At 43.9% G+C, this 14,951-nt stretch overlaps 1 protein-coding gene across 8 annotated transcripts in view; it reads right to left on the bottom strand.

The window, feature by feature from the left end:
* EVL (Enah/Vasp-like) overlaps positions 1-14,951 on the bottom strand; it is a 134,403-nt gene that overhangs the window by 4,843 nt on the left and 114,609 nt on the right. For 4 of the 8 annotated variants that reach the window (XM_074908661.1, XM_074908660.1, XM_074908654.1 and 1 more), the window contains exons 5-10: positions 12,286-12,347; positions 10,106-10,120; positions 7,907-8,136; positions 7,136-7,257; positions 3,638-3,698; positions 1,557-1,623 (exon numbers count right to left, since the gene is read on the bottom strand). In XM_074908661.1, the coding sequence (XP_074764762.1) occupies positions 1,557-1,623; positions 3,638-3,698; positions 7,136-7,257; positions 7,907-8,136; positions 10,106-10,120; positions 12,286-12,347 (557 nt within the window). The remainder of the gene's footprint in view (positions 1-1,556; positions 1,624-3,637; positions 3,699-7,135; positions 7,258-7,906; positions 8,137-10,105; positions 10,121-12,285; positions 12,348-14,951) is intronic. The other 4 variants (XM_074908662.1, XM_074908655.1, XM_074908659.1 and 1 more) reach the window with 1 other exon arrangement.

Below are 14,951 nucleotides of genomic sequence, written 5' to 3'. Positions count from 1 at the left end.
GCAAGAATCTGCTTAGTGATCCCTTTAATTAGGTATTGGATAGTTGAATGATACTAAAAACACATGGAACTGGGACAGTAGGAGGAAGAATGTAAATCACTTCTATGGTGAAGGGACTGGAGCACATGTCATACGGGGAGCAGCTGAGGGAACTGGGGGTGTTTAGTCTGGAGAAGAGGAGGCTGAGGGGAGACCTCATCGCCCTCTACAGCTCCCTGAAAGGAGGGTGCAGAGAGCTGGGATGAGCCTCTTTAACCAAGTAACCAGTGATAGGACAAGAGGTCATGGCCTCAAGTTGCACCAGGGAAGGTTTAGACTGGATATTAGGAAGCATTTCTTTACAGAACGGGTTGTGGTGGAGTTCCCATCCCTGGAGGTGTTTTAAGAGTCGGGTCAGCATAGCACTGAGGGATATGGTGTAGCTGGGAACTGTCAGTGTGAGGTTAATGGTTGGACTGGATGATCTTCAAGGTCTTTCCCAACACAGACGATTCTGTGATTCTGTGTTATTAAGAAATACAGGCTAATTGCTGCAAGGCTTATGTTATTCAGTACAATACTTATTTATATTTTAAGTTAGAAAGTCTTTGTTTTTTTGTCTGCATAGTGGGCAGAAAATGTGGGTTTATCTAAAAAAAGGAAGTGAGACCCTTACTATGCAAATGTCCACATAGAATTTATTTAATATTGTCTATATTTCTAACTCGCAGAACATTCCCAAAAGCTGCACCACATAACTCTTCTTACTGAAAATGCTTACTATCATCCCAGTCTCCTGTGCAAATAGTCAAAATAAACTGTTTCAGAGACTTGAATAACACACAACTTCATATACAAGGGTTTGATCCTCTGTGAGGTCATAAAAAGCTCTTTAAAAGAATTATGGGCACTCCCAGGAAATCTCTAGATCTCGTTCCTCATTTACATGCACCTTTCTCCTGGCTTCTTCCCCTTCCCTTGCAAAGCATGCAAATCATGGCTTTGTTCCAAAAGGAAGCTGGAATGGTTAAGTACTCACTCCCTTGAGAGAGATTTCTTTTAGCATGTATGAAAGCCAAGGCTGATGCAAAGATAAATCTGACTGGCTTGCAGCTTATCTACTCAGATACAGTTATTTCAACTCATCATAAGAAAAACTATTTTGGGAGCTCCTTAATTTCACCTAGTAACTCTCAAGTTCAGGCTTACTGCAACAAGCTACTAGGTTAAGGAAGGATAACAGTTTGAAACCCAAACCCCAACTGTATAAACCAGGACAGCTACACTACCAAAAATAAAATAATATAGCCTTTCTCTCAGAAGATTTAGGTACACAATGTTGAAGATAGAGATCCTGAGCTACATGACTAGATCCCGTTAACTAAACTGGCTGTGTGGTAATTTTCTTGGCTGTGAAGCATATAAAATCACAATTTCTTGCCAAGTACAGTTTTTTAAACAATAGGTATTTATGAATTTTTCAGTTAGCTGCTGCACTCAGAAGTAGGATGAACTGAGTGTAGAGGTGGTGGAGAAGACTGTAAGACAACTACAACACTAGTAGTTCGAGTTAATACCTGACGAATTTTGCTGCTGCTGGGTGGGACCTCGTGTACTGGGTGAAGGAGAGGTGCTAGCATCATCCTACAAAGAGAAAAACAGGACATTACTGAATTCTGGGGACAAAGTGAAGAGTCCCTTTCTACCCTGGAGACCAGCTGCAGCACAGGTGCTACAAAAGCAAGTTTCCTTCAAGCATGTCCAACAGGCACTGCTGCCAAGGTAAGGGCTAAAGTACATTTAAACTTTAACCTCTCACCCCCTTTAACATGGTAAAATACATCCTTTTATTTTTTGCTAATATGAGCACCTTTTCATGATTCCACTCAATCACTCCCATCCCTGTATACAGAACCAGGCTGAATTACCACTCTGAAGTTCTGGCTGCTGTTGTCTAAATACAAACCATACATTTCCCAAATTTAGAAACTCTCTGTGATAGGGATACTGAGCCATCTGAAGGAACAGTAGGTCAGATCCCAGCTTTTTATCCCAGGACAGCCTGGTATCAGTAAGAGTGGTCCAGGTACTAACAGAATGTAATTAAATCAATCAATACTTCTCCTAAGTAGAAGATTAAACACTACATCACGGAACTGGACTCTATTTTTTTTCTGGGATTTATGTATGAGAGATCATAAAACATTCATCCATATATTTGACATGACAATATTATTTAGCAGCACTCAAAACACAGGCACAACATTAACTGTTAAAAGGAATTGCACCCAGTTTGACAGAAGATACCCCCACCACAAAGTGTACTCAAGACACACATTAAACAGATGTTATCTGAAAAATCTTTCTAAACACTTTGGTGCTATCAAAAAGTTTTATTTGGGATATAAACTAATGCAGAGTTTCAAGGAGAGAGGACAGCAGAGGCTGAATAGTTAAAAGCTAAATGGTGCCTTTCATCTCTGAGTGTATGGTTCAATACTAGCTTTGGGGCAAGGTTAAGAGCAATGGTTGCATAGCGCATTAATAGGCAAATTCCATCCTTGAAGCATCCCTTGAGGAACATGCAAAAATTAGCTGGTTTTCTCCTTAAAACGGTGCAAAGTGCTTATTCCTGGTCTTGCTACAGACCTTTCAGACTGGGGCGAGACCTACATTTGCTGAATGGACTTCCTACTGAGCAACTCTTACTTTGTCTTTAGAGGGAATCTCTCTGTATAGGCGGTATGAGGCACACACGATGCTTTATGAAGTTGCAGCTGTGGCAGAGAGCCTTCATGAGGGTACTGGCTAGCAGTGGGAATGCTGTATGAGCAGCACCCCAGAAATGCAGCACATGAGAAGGGACACAGCATAAATCCTGGCCTCTTGAAACTGGAAAGATCTCCCATGCTTTACCACTTCGTGGGAAAAAAGCGTTTTAACTGCACGTTGAACTCAAAATTCCATCAAGTTCAGTGTAAAGACTGAGTCAAATCAAAGCTCTTGTTGAATTGCTTTGTGGACAACATACAGACAGAACAGTTAAAACAAAAATTAATCAAAGTTCCCCAAAGTTGTCCAAATTCCATCTCATTTCACTGTAGGTATCATGAACACATATTTTAACTTTTGAATGGTCTAACGGTTAATACACTGTTTCTCCTTCACCTCCCCAGAGACATGTTTTATGTGCACTCTGGGGTCTGAAGTGAGCTGATTCTCGCTTTGCATGGAGGCTGGCAATCCAAAGTAGATACCACATGGCTGATGATACACTTCAGCTTCACTGAAGCTGCAAATTTAAAATAAGAAACATGAACTTGATCTCAAGTTGACTTGCCAAATGCATCTTGTTAAGGGGCAAGAATCTACTGTACCCTACAACACTCAGATCAGACATTGAGAAAGTGCCTGTGAACATGGTTTGGACGATACCTCACCTATGAATAAGGCGGCAATTCTTGTCTATATGGTGCTGTTCCCCAGAAAGGTGGAAGCAGTTACATTTAGCTTTTGACTGAATGATGCAAATCTATTCCTGGATCAGCAGTGTTTGTCACTGCCTGCCACACACAGTGAATGAGCACAGGACTTTGGCTTGCAAGGCAGCACATCAACATATTTGCAAGAGCACAACAGTGAGGAGTCTTTCACTTACATTTTGGCTTTCCTCTTCCTTTTTGTCAGCTGGCTTGTCTGACTGCGACGCTGCTTTCCTCCTTTTCAAAGGAACATGAGATAGAACACACAGTCAGCCCTCTAAAAACGCATCCTCCATGTGGGAAGGCTGATTCAGGCTCTGGTGGGATTTATTATTTACTTAGTTCATCCTAGCGAATGCAACAAATGGATGTATTTGGTTGCGTAGGATTGGGGTGGAGGTGAGGAATCCAGACCTCAGCAATATGACTCGGGGAGAGGGTCAATATTACAAGGTAGTGTTTAACAGAGGAATGCAGGGTGCAGAGCACAAGGAAATATGTTCAATCAGAGGAAGGAAGCGCAGCTGGGTATGTAACTGGGTGAAAAAGGGATGGCTTCTCTCTAGGGCTCAGGAAGTGCTGGCTCCTCTGTCCCACATAAGAGAAACAACCCAAATACCCCCAAGGGGTTTCTGAGAACGAACCCAACCTCCCCAGGTGGCTCAGGGGGGTATTGTAGCGATGACACTTACACAGTCGGCTCCAATATAATTTTGCCATCTGTCCTGTATCCCCCCATCTCTCACCAAGAGAAAGGGCTGTAGCAGTGCTCCCATGTGATGGGAAGACAGTCAGAAAAGCCCTTCAACCCCGGGAAAGATCAGGCACCATTTCTACTCAGCCAAGACCCCAGCTCCCTCGAGGGCAGGAAAGCTCTGGCTGGAGACCACGAGCCAGGAATCGAGTGCACCAGCCTGGGTTTTCAAGTGCCTTTGATGAGTGACAGGAGATTACTGCTGTCTCAAATCCATTTCAAAGGCAGCAGAGCTCCTGGGCCCTGTAGTCCCAGGACTGGCAGTGTTGGTGGTGCCTTAAGAAGCTGAGCACAGACCTGAGACCCTCACTCTGTCCTGCTTCCCAAGGAGAGGCAAAACTCTCCGAGAAGCAAGTGGCAAAGAGCTGCAATCCATCCACTGGAGCAACTGGACACAAGAGTAAACAAAGATGTTGGTTGTTTATCTTTCAAGAACGCATGGTAAAACTTCTTGGGTGTTAGCCCCACTGGCTGAAGAAAAGAAAACCAAATTGTTGATTTTCAGGCCTTATTTAGGGTCTAAACAGTATTCAAGTGCGTCAGGTACAGATTCTCTAGACATCCAATTTCCCATTTTAGACATTTAAGGGAACTACAGCTGTAGTCTCCATGTAGATTTTGGTTGTGATGATTTTTATCCTTATCCACCTGTGAACACCACCCTTAATAGATGTTTTTTAAAACAACAATATGACAGGTTTTTCATTTAGTCTTCCTTCTGAAGTGGACAAAATTAATCACACAGAAGAAAAAAGTAGGCCCAAGTGGTGCTTAGAAATGCTTCTGAGTTTTGAAACACTGCCACAAGTTTGTGAAAGGATTTTTTTTCATATCACTGGCAAAAGGAAACCCTCACTTGATACACAAATTGGAGGATTTGATTTGACAAAAAACCAGAGCAGTAAAATATGCATGTGTTTGTAGGACACTGCTCTGTGGAAATTATTTTCAGATATTTAATTGCATTACTAATTTTATTATACCAGTAATAATTTTTATAGTCTTTCTCGAATATTTACTTGATTCTTCTGAGGAAAAGAGGTTATAATGATTACAAACCTGAGCAAGGAAAATATTTATCAGGGTGAGAGACCAGTGTTAGATTGATGTCCTCCAGCAAACTTAACTGGGCTGGAAATGATAGTGGTTTGTGAGATGGTTCATTATTCTGCTTGCACTTCAATCCTGAAGCAAAGGGCTGCTCTCATGTGGGCCACTAAATCTAGAGCGCCATATTTTATACCACCTCAGCTCTCAGAATCATGTTCCTCTGTTACTTACCCAGCATTGGACACGTTCCCTGTTTCTGAGCATGTGGTTTTCTGCTCAGAAAAGGGCTCCTGAGATCCCATGCTCATCACGCAGTAATTCCTGTATTGAACATGCTCAGTTTAAAAAAATATCTTTTTTACCTCCTGGTTGCCAATTCGGTAAGTGCAACCTGAAGCATAGTGCCAGGTTCTTTCCTTTCTCTATGTCATCACATGCAGCCAAAAGAAGTCCTCTCTGTACCAGTTTAACAGCACGTGCCCAGATTGCACCCTTGACTGATGCTTGTGTATTTCCAATGACTTCCATGGCTTTGTGAAGCAAAATTTAGGAGACAATTCTGTTGCTATCAACTCCCTGGGAAAGGATTTGCAGCTCAGTTATTTTCAGAGTAGAGGCAGCACAGTGCTCATGGCACTACAGGTGCTTTTGTTAAGATAGCGAGGGGATTTGACCCTGAACACCTGAAGACACCAGATCCCACTGCTAAAAGCCGTACTGGAGTGCATTTTAGACTAGAACCACAAAAATGTTTAGGATTTCTATACCCAAGCATATGAGATGTCCATTTAGCTTTCTTGCTTGAACAGAGCTAGTTACCCCAACATCTAGTCACCAAGCTTACTTTGCTTACAGACACCTTCCAGTTCAGCAGGGTCAGTCTTGATATGTAGCAACACAAAACAGATCAGAAGGTGAACCAGTAAATAACTATTAAACTATTTTAGTTCTGAAAAGAGAGAAAATGATCTATTTGGTATTTTACACTGCTGATACATTTTTATAGTGCATGTTTATTTAATGTTTTTGAAAGGATTGCATCCACAGTCCATGTTCCGAATTTCTTTTGAAACAACCAGGACACGGAGGAAAGTTGGAACAGACCCTCTAAACTGTGAACTGTTTTTATCCTAGATAATGTTACTTAAAAAATCCATCTCTGCACACTATACAACTGTAACCACTCTTCATTATTCTACTCATCCTTTTCTTTCAGTATTCATAAGCTAAAAAATCTTTAGAGCGAAAACCAAAACATTTAACAATAGGAACCTGGGAGTTACAGTCTGACAGAACATTACTGATGGAATCAGGGGGAAAAAAGAAAGTAAAAATAATTGGAATAATTGAGTGCCTTTTAACAGCTTTTAGCTTGATACATCACAACTTGCTTTAGTGGAGAATAACTTGGCTAGACTGCCTGAAACACACTGAGAATCAATAATAATTCACCTGCCAAGATGTTGTCCTTTTATTGCACTTCTGTTCATATTTTTGGGCCCAACATCATGAATGTGCTGCATAAAGAACGATTTGTCTAAGCTCCTTTAATAGTTTACTCTTTCTGAAAACTGTAACTTTGAAATAGATCTCGTAAAATGGCAAAATCCCAGAGGATATATTTATCACCATCTTTGAAGGTTACCATGCTGCAGGATTTGCTACAGCAGCTAAACTCTGCCAGGTATCATTGCTGCACCAGCTACACTTCATATTAAAGGCCAGGCAATGCCGGCAACTAACACGTACGCAGGACCTGTCAAATTGCAAAGCACCATCAAAGTGACCACTGCTAATCAAAAATGACAGCACCTTGTTCCAGTTTGCTGCAGAGCTCATGCTAGTGCTTACTTGCAGTCTAAGTACAAACCTTTTTGCCAGTAATTTATTCATTTCTTCCATTAGTCCTCCTCCGCCTCCTCCACTACTTGTTCGATTGGCATCGCTCTTAGAGACCCCACTGGGGCTGGACCCTCCGGAACCGTCTTCTGGCTTAAGACAGAAATCAGCATTGGAATTAATGAACAGTTTAATTTACAACCACACCCTTAATGATTAGTTTTCCTAATTATTAAGAACAGCGATCACAATCACAGCCCCAAAACAATGATAGAATGTGTTCTGCTCTGGGAAGAAGACCCACATGGACCTTACTAAACCCAGGAACAGTCTGGGTGAGGCAAATGTATGGGCAAATGATGAAAAATGCTACAGTGTTGTTTGTTCATGGTTATGTTTCCGCATGGTTTCGTAACCCTTACCTAAGTGGACACCTATTGAATGAGGCCTCAATAGCCTACACTAGTTTTTGCAAGCGTGATGCAGTTTTAACCACTTATAATGACTGAAAACACTAACAGATAGCACAATGGCGGACTCTGTAGAAGCAATGAAATCCTGGCAACATGAGAACTTGCAGCCATTTGCTAATTAACATTTTCTGAACAGCAGGATTCTGCCAAACATTTCCTGCTCAGCTTTACTTGCACTACAAACTCACATTTAAAAGTTCACCTAACGGTCAGCTGAAGCATGTTTCACCATGTTTCACGCTGGATTTGCAGACCATTACACGAAGCTGTGCCAGGCTTTCCCGCAGTGGAGAAGAGCCCTTTGGGGAGTCCCAGTGGCACCTCCTTACCCGTTGAACTCTCCTTAGTTTGGCACCAGCCAGAGCCGCTGCAAGCCCTGACACTGACCCATCTTCAGTGCCAGCCCCTTGGCCAGCACCTGCCGGCAGTGGAGGCGGTGGGGGGGGTGCAGCTCCCATGGGTGGCGGAGGGACTGGGGGGGGTGGCGGAGGTGGTGGCCCCCCGGAGGAAGCAGGGATCACAGCAGTGCTGCTGGGATGACCAGGTGGAAGTGCTGGGCCTGAAAAGCAGAGAATACAAATTAGATGTGAAGCAGGATCTCCTCCAGCCCATACACAAGGTCACATCCCCGCTCCCAAGGCCATGACCTGACTGCATGACGAGGGATCAATGCAAGGAAGCACCAAGCATGCAGAAGAAGAGGAAACGGTGGTCGCATCAATGGTCAATTGGCTACAGTTTTGTTCTCCTGCAAGACCCTGTCACTGATAAACTAGCCTTCTCCCTCCTCTTCTCCCTGACTGGGCTAGTGTTTTATTCTGTGCTGAAATGAAAACACAGACAACACTTCCCAATTCATAAGTGGCATCTGCTGCTTCTCTCAGAGCTTTCTACATGGAGATAAACTCCATCTGCCAACTCCATGGACATCGCTTAACATCAGCTTTTCACCAGAATCATGGGCTACAACGACAAATCCTCCTTTCTGTTGAACAGAAGGTGTGCGGCCTCGGCTGGTCTTGAAAAAGAGTGGGGAAAGACTAGCTCCAAGCACCCCGAGGTACAGCAAAGCTCCTCAGAGCAGCAGCCTGTTGGAGAGGCTGATGGTAAGTAATTCTGTTGCAGTGTTCTGCTCATCTGTAATGGGTCAGCTGAACAAACACACTTCTGCAAGGGTATTTCCCCATGTTACGCTCTCTCAGAACAGGCTGCTCCTAATATATAATCACAGGTTCAGCTGTTCAGTAAGTGTTATTTTGAAAGACAGGCGGGTTTTGACTGAGGAACATTTGGAAACTGTATTTAATGTTAGCAGCCTGGTTTTCTTATCTAGGTTTTCTTACAATACTGCCTTATTTCTGTGGTTACTTCTGCCATTATTTCACACTCCCAATTCCATTCTTGAAATGAACCATAGCTGCTATTAGAAATATTTTAAATGTTTCAAGTCCTCTTTGGTTCACAAACATAATAGCTAGTAATTCATTGTGGGTACAGTTAATTGTAATTGCAAAACTACACCCACCTAATTAGATGCCAGCCTGAGGCAAAAATTGAACAGAGTCAAAATAATGGACTGATGTGAGTTTAAAATAATTTTATTGAACTAAGTGGTTTTCAAGGACTTATATCAGCTGAAGGACTGAGCCTCCAGCGGTTGCAGTAATATTTTTAGCAGAAAGTGAAAGGAAATGTCTTAGTTTTCTTCCTTTTCTAGGCACATAATTTAAGCATTATATGTGGTTATAAACAGGAATGGATCCAAGTCACAAAACGTATGATCTGAATTGCAAATAGGCATTACTCTTAACTGTTCTGACTCTGAAGGCTTTAGACAAGCACTAGAAATCAAGACCATATGCAAAGTGGCAGACCTAAGCTCTTGATCTGCCTGCAAAGAAAAAGGTTTGCTGGAATAGTGACAGTGACAAGCCCTCAACTATAAATGCAGTTTATACCAGGAACAGAGTTTCTACAATTAAATAAATTACACGAGCACAAGGAATTCTGGGTAACTATAACAAAATCTGTGTTATATCTTTTGCTGCTAACAGAAATACCATTTAAGAAAAAGAATAAAAATCACAATCTCTATCAGTATTGCTACACAGACAACAATCTACCATAGACCTGGCCTCCAGCTTCAGAAGAGCCCATCTGCTATGTTTGAACCAGCTGAAAATAAGTTTTGTACAAAGCTTACTGCCAAATGCAATTTGATTCTCCTGAATGATAAAAATCTCCTTCTGGGCTAATACAGTAAGAATATGCATTGCAACAACCCAGCTACAGGGCCTTGGTCTTATAATTCTTGCTTTTTGCCTTGCTTTTAGCCCAGAAGGTCCCTGGACCAGTCCTGAGTGATTTTGATACTTTTCCACCTTGGTTTCAGAAACCATGTACAGCAGGAAGAGCTTTGGGTCTCTCGCCCTTTTTCTAGCAGTCACAGGCAGTGTCAACCAGGCTTTTAAAACAGCTGAAAGCTGAAGCTTTATACAGGTCACAGCTCATTCAAAATCAGTACTTACTCAAGTGAGCAAAAGCTGATGAAGTCAGGTAAGGAGGGGTCCTCCTGGGCATAGTCACCTCAGACACAGCAGCGTAAGGGGGAGGCAATGGAAGACAGTGTGACACGGGCTGATACCACCGCTGTGGAGGACGAGATGATGGATGGGAGGATGGGGAGGGAGCCTGGCCAAAGGACCTGGGGGAGCTGGTGATGGTGGGCAATGTGGAGGAGGGTGCAGCTGCTCGATGTGGAAAGGAGGACCCAACCATGCTTTTCAGCTGGGTCCCAGAGGGGCCTAAAGCAATTTGTTCTTCAGGATGGCCATTCTGAGGTACGTTTGCCGAGGTCTCCTGGCCTGCTTTATCTGTGGGTGCCTTGACCCTGTCAGGCAGGACAGGAATCACAGGCAGGATGGTGGGACCACATGGCTGCGGGACATCACCCGGCTGCAGAGGTGGTGCATTTGTGGCAGAGGAAGCAGAAGACTGAGGAGAGCATGAAAGAGAAGAGCACCTGAAAGGCTGGTGAGAGGCTAAGGGAAAGTGGGAAGGATGGGGCGGTAGGTGGTAGAGACAGCAAGGTTCGTCTGATGCGTGTCATTATGGTCCTGTGGTTCAGGCAGGCTGGAGAGGAGGAACCTGGGGCCGTTGGCAGCTCAGAGGCCGAGTGCCTGTGCAGGACCTGTGGGAGCTTGCTGGCTCTTTGCAGGGATCTGAAAGAGGATTGACTAGTGGGCTCAGGGACAGCGGTGCTGAAGAGACAGCATTGGCATGAGGTAGTGATGGTGGCACAGCACCAGAGGCAGAAGCACCACAGTTACTGCAGGTGGGAGGAGGAGACTGGGGCTAGAGGGGGGAGAGCACATGCTTATCTGAAGGGTGGAAACTAAAAGAACAGAAAAGACAAGAGAGTAAGATGGCTACATGGCAAGGAACGAAACTAAGGCAAAGCGGAACGGAGAAAAAGGAACCGTGAAGTAAACGCAAACAGAAACTCAAACAAAGCAGAGGAGACGGTGCAGGCATCGGTTTGGGGTTCCAACCCTTGGCAGAACCAGAGGGCTGTGTGGAGCAGGACCCTGGCAGCACGGGATGGGCTGTGTGCTCCCCCCAGGGCCATTTAGAGCAGAACCCTGGCAGCAGGAGATGGGCTGCATGCTGCGGTGCCAGTGAGGCTCCTCCAAGCCCCGGGTGCATCTGAGTCACCATCAGGAACATCACTCTTGCACCAGGGGTAGCTGCAAGGGACGTGTTGAACACAGCGGTGGCCACCTTGTAGCCAGGGTGGGAACAGCCAGAAGACCTGAGGAGCCACGTCCACTGCTTGTGGATGCCGAGACAGGATTTTGGCTATGTTCCCTATGCAGAATAGCACACAATCACCTATACCAAAACAGAAACTTCTGTTGCTGACTAAGGTATGTGTGTATGTCTGAGCCGGTTTCAAGTCAAAAACTAAAAAGTTGTAACAGCTAAGGAAAACCATTTCACCGATATGGCCAGATTAACTGAAAAAACTTCCCCAAAACAAAAGCCCAAACACAAGATGGCCATCTTGGCTTGCTTGCTTTGCCATCTTTCAGAGAGGCAAAGCCATACTTTGTAGCTATAAGCTATTCCTGTCATCTCTCAGCTTAGTGAAACTTAATATGCTATAGAAGATTTTTGTAAGCTCATTAAATATATATATTTTTTCCATTAAGCTCACAGAAGACTCCTCACTTCATGACCACAAAATCCCCACTGATGAGCATCTAGAGCTATATTTTCCTCTGCACTGTAGTTTGTTTTGTGCTGCAGAGTGATGGGGAGCGCCTGACCTGGCACATCAACCCTTTCATGCCAACATCTCCTGGAAACATGGAGTCACTCTTGCGGTGCCTGTGCTGCCTGCTCTCCTTGCGGGTGTGGAAGAAGCATGGCCATGTCCCCTTGGTACACCTAAAATCCCCCTCAGCAGTGCAAGTTTTGCCAAGTGCAAAACCTGCCTAGCACCACCTGCATGCCCTGGACCTGAGCCTCTGCAAAACAACACAACCATGTCCAATGCATGTACATCCCTAGTTGAAAGTGCTTTAAAATCTAATCATAACTATAACCGCTTTTAGCAGTCTAACTCTTGTACAGCACCATGCAAAAGTCACGTACAGCTAGAGGAGACAAGCAGGGAGAGGATATATCTGCTTGATTTGATACATGCCTGTGGTAGAGGTTCTTCTTTCCAAAGATTCCTGGCGCTGTTGCTGTTGCTCCATCACTTGTCTAAAACAGCAATGAAAAAACCCTCAGTCATTATGTATTCGTTATCATTTTGCGTAAAAGCTTTACACGCCGAGAAGCACTCAAGCTGTATGTCTCGGGTGGTGTGAGCCAGTCCCTCACAGCGATGCTGATCCCATGAGATGGAGGTGGGTTTGATTTCCCTTGCCCTGGCCACAGCAGTGCCACTGCACACCTTGGGGAAGTGTACCCAGGACATTGCCCTGTACCTGTCTGACACTGCAGGGGCTGGTTGATCCACTCAAGAAAACCCCTTCATGGGCTCTGCATGAGGAACAGTCAGTGCCCAAGGCCCTGGAGAGCGGGGCAGCCACGCGTGTCGTTAACCTGATGTGCATAAGTATTGCAGGGAAAGAGTAAGGGGTGTCTTGCATACACAGTCCTTTTAATGATCAGGAGCTCAAAGGACTTGTAGTTAGAATGAAAACAGAACAAAGCTTGATCTGTGTCGAGATGCTGCCTGTACAAGCCCTGTTTGTCCAGGTGCACAGCCAAGCCCTCTGTGGGCTCGGGGCAGCCCGGCTGCCAGCCTGGCACCCCCGCCCCAGCCCAGCCGGACCCCCACCGCGCTCCCTCACCCGTGCTCCTCACAACACTGCGCTGCTGCTTTTTGGGCACCTTTCCCCCAGGAGCTGTACCTCCCGCGCTACCCAGGCCTGGTGTCCCACAGGGAAACACCCTGCCGAGCCCTTTCCCGGGCTGTGCTTCCCAGAGATGTGCAGTTCCCGGGGCCCATCAGCAGAGGTCTTCTCTCGCACGCCGTAACACTGCCGCAGAAAGAACTGTCACCCAGCCCTGCCACAAACCCTCCCTGGCGTTTCTCATTAAAAAGATTGATAGCTAAAAACTAGAATATTTGCCAGGCTTTTTGCCATGTGCATGGGTATGGACTAAAGATTTCAGCAATACTAAAACACAACTCGGAAAGTACCTTACTGAAGCACTTGGTAATAAGGTTTATTATAATTTTCTTCCATGGTTTCTAGGCCAAGTTTGTCTTGAATTTCTTCCATGTCTGTTTAGGCCAGTCAACCACACAGAGCTCTCTTTTTTCTGCAACAGCTTTACTACATGGTCTGTACAGTAAGGTGAGATTAACTAAGCAACGCTCCTATTTTGACTCCTTATGTAATATTTTAGAGACCTCCCCGGTACATTTCCATTTGTACTTTCCCTAGTTTTAAATAATTCTATCTTATTTACATACCAATAGAAGCTTTTTTTAAGAAATAAAGCCCAGAAAAATAAAGTTACATTATGTAGGAAAAAAAGAATGTAATAATTTGTAAAAAAAAAATTTCCCGTATTTCAAATTCTAATTCAAAAGATGGGAAGGGAAAAGCCACAATTTGGCTGTGGAGGGATCAATCCTAAACTGGTTTTATGTTCAGGACATGCAACTCATTGAACATAGCCAATTTCTGGAAATCTTATACAGGCATCTGAGAAAATTATTGTATGTGCAAAGGAGAAACAATTTTGAGGAACAGTCTTAGTTGGCTGATTCAACTGGTTTCATTTAAGCTATGACAATTTAAACCAAATAAATAGAAATCTTTTCTTCAATACATACCCTGACTTATTTGATAGCTACAGGATGAGCGCATATGCACAGCATCAGTTGCACTGCTAAAATTTCAATTGTAAACACATGTACTAAGAACTCCCTAAGCACAATGTCCCCTACAATAGCTTAGCACTTATTAGCAAAATCTGATGATGGCAAACGACTTGACACATATATTTTCTTCATTAAACCTGCGGTAAATTCTAGGTTTATCTGGAGGACAGACTTGGAAAACTCCAGCCTGACAGGCCAGTAAAGAATAGGGGTAAGACGTCTCCACATTGTTAGAGTCACTGCAGAGAGGATACATGTGCCAGGCTGCTCCCCAGAACAAGGGTCATCCGCAGCCATTTCAAATTGTTGGGGTTCATGCCAGCCCTGTCTGCCCTTGGGCAGAAGCACTTTATATGTGCCAAGTACACCCTCCCACACGTGCTAAAAGGAGAAGCTCTTACACCCTTAGGAAGTCAAATATATTCCAGTGGAACTAAATAAAGACTGAGATTGGCACAAGGCTACTTAAGGAGCATGCAAGGAGTAAAGTACAAGAGGGGACAAATTATACCCTCTGACTTAAAAATATTTTTTTTTAACATTGTATAAAGATCTCTAAAAAACCTTTTAAACAGACACATTTGCAGGGTAGTTACCAGAACTTTATTTCCTTGCCTGCTTGTCCAAAAAAAGCTAGGCCTAAAATTAGGTCTGCTCTACACTTAAAGAATGCATCAGCATAATTAAAGCTGAAAATCCTCTAGTGGAGATGCAGTAATATCTAAGTGCATCTACTGCCATAGTTTATTCCAGTCCAGTGAAGCAAAAGAAGCTTCCCCAGAACTATGTGCCCTATAGCAGTCAAATAATACCTACCCAAAAGGCTTTTACTATCTCTAAACAGAAAAAATAAATAAAATCTTTTTTTTCTAAGGCAGTTAGGTGGCTCACACTTTAAATGTACAGACCAGACACCTAAATTTGAGGGCTGTTACATATGGTCTGAAGAATCAGTGATTTCCACT

This window comes from Athene noctua, chromosome 6 (genome assembly GCF_965140245.1).
Source record: "Athene noctua chromosome 6, bAthNoc1.hap1.1, whole genome shotgun sequence".
NCBI classification, from domain to species: Eukaryota; Metazoa; Chordata; class Aves; order Strigiformes; family Strigidae; genus Athene; species Athene noctua.
The sequence above is the reverse complement of the archived record's forward strand: the minus strand, read 5'-3'. Positions and strand labels throughout refer to the sequence as shown.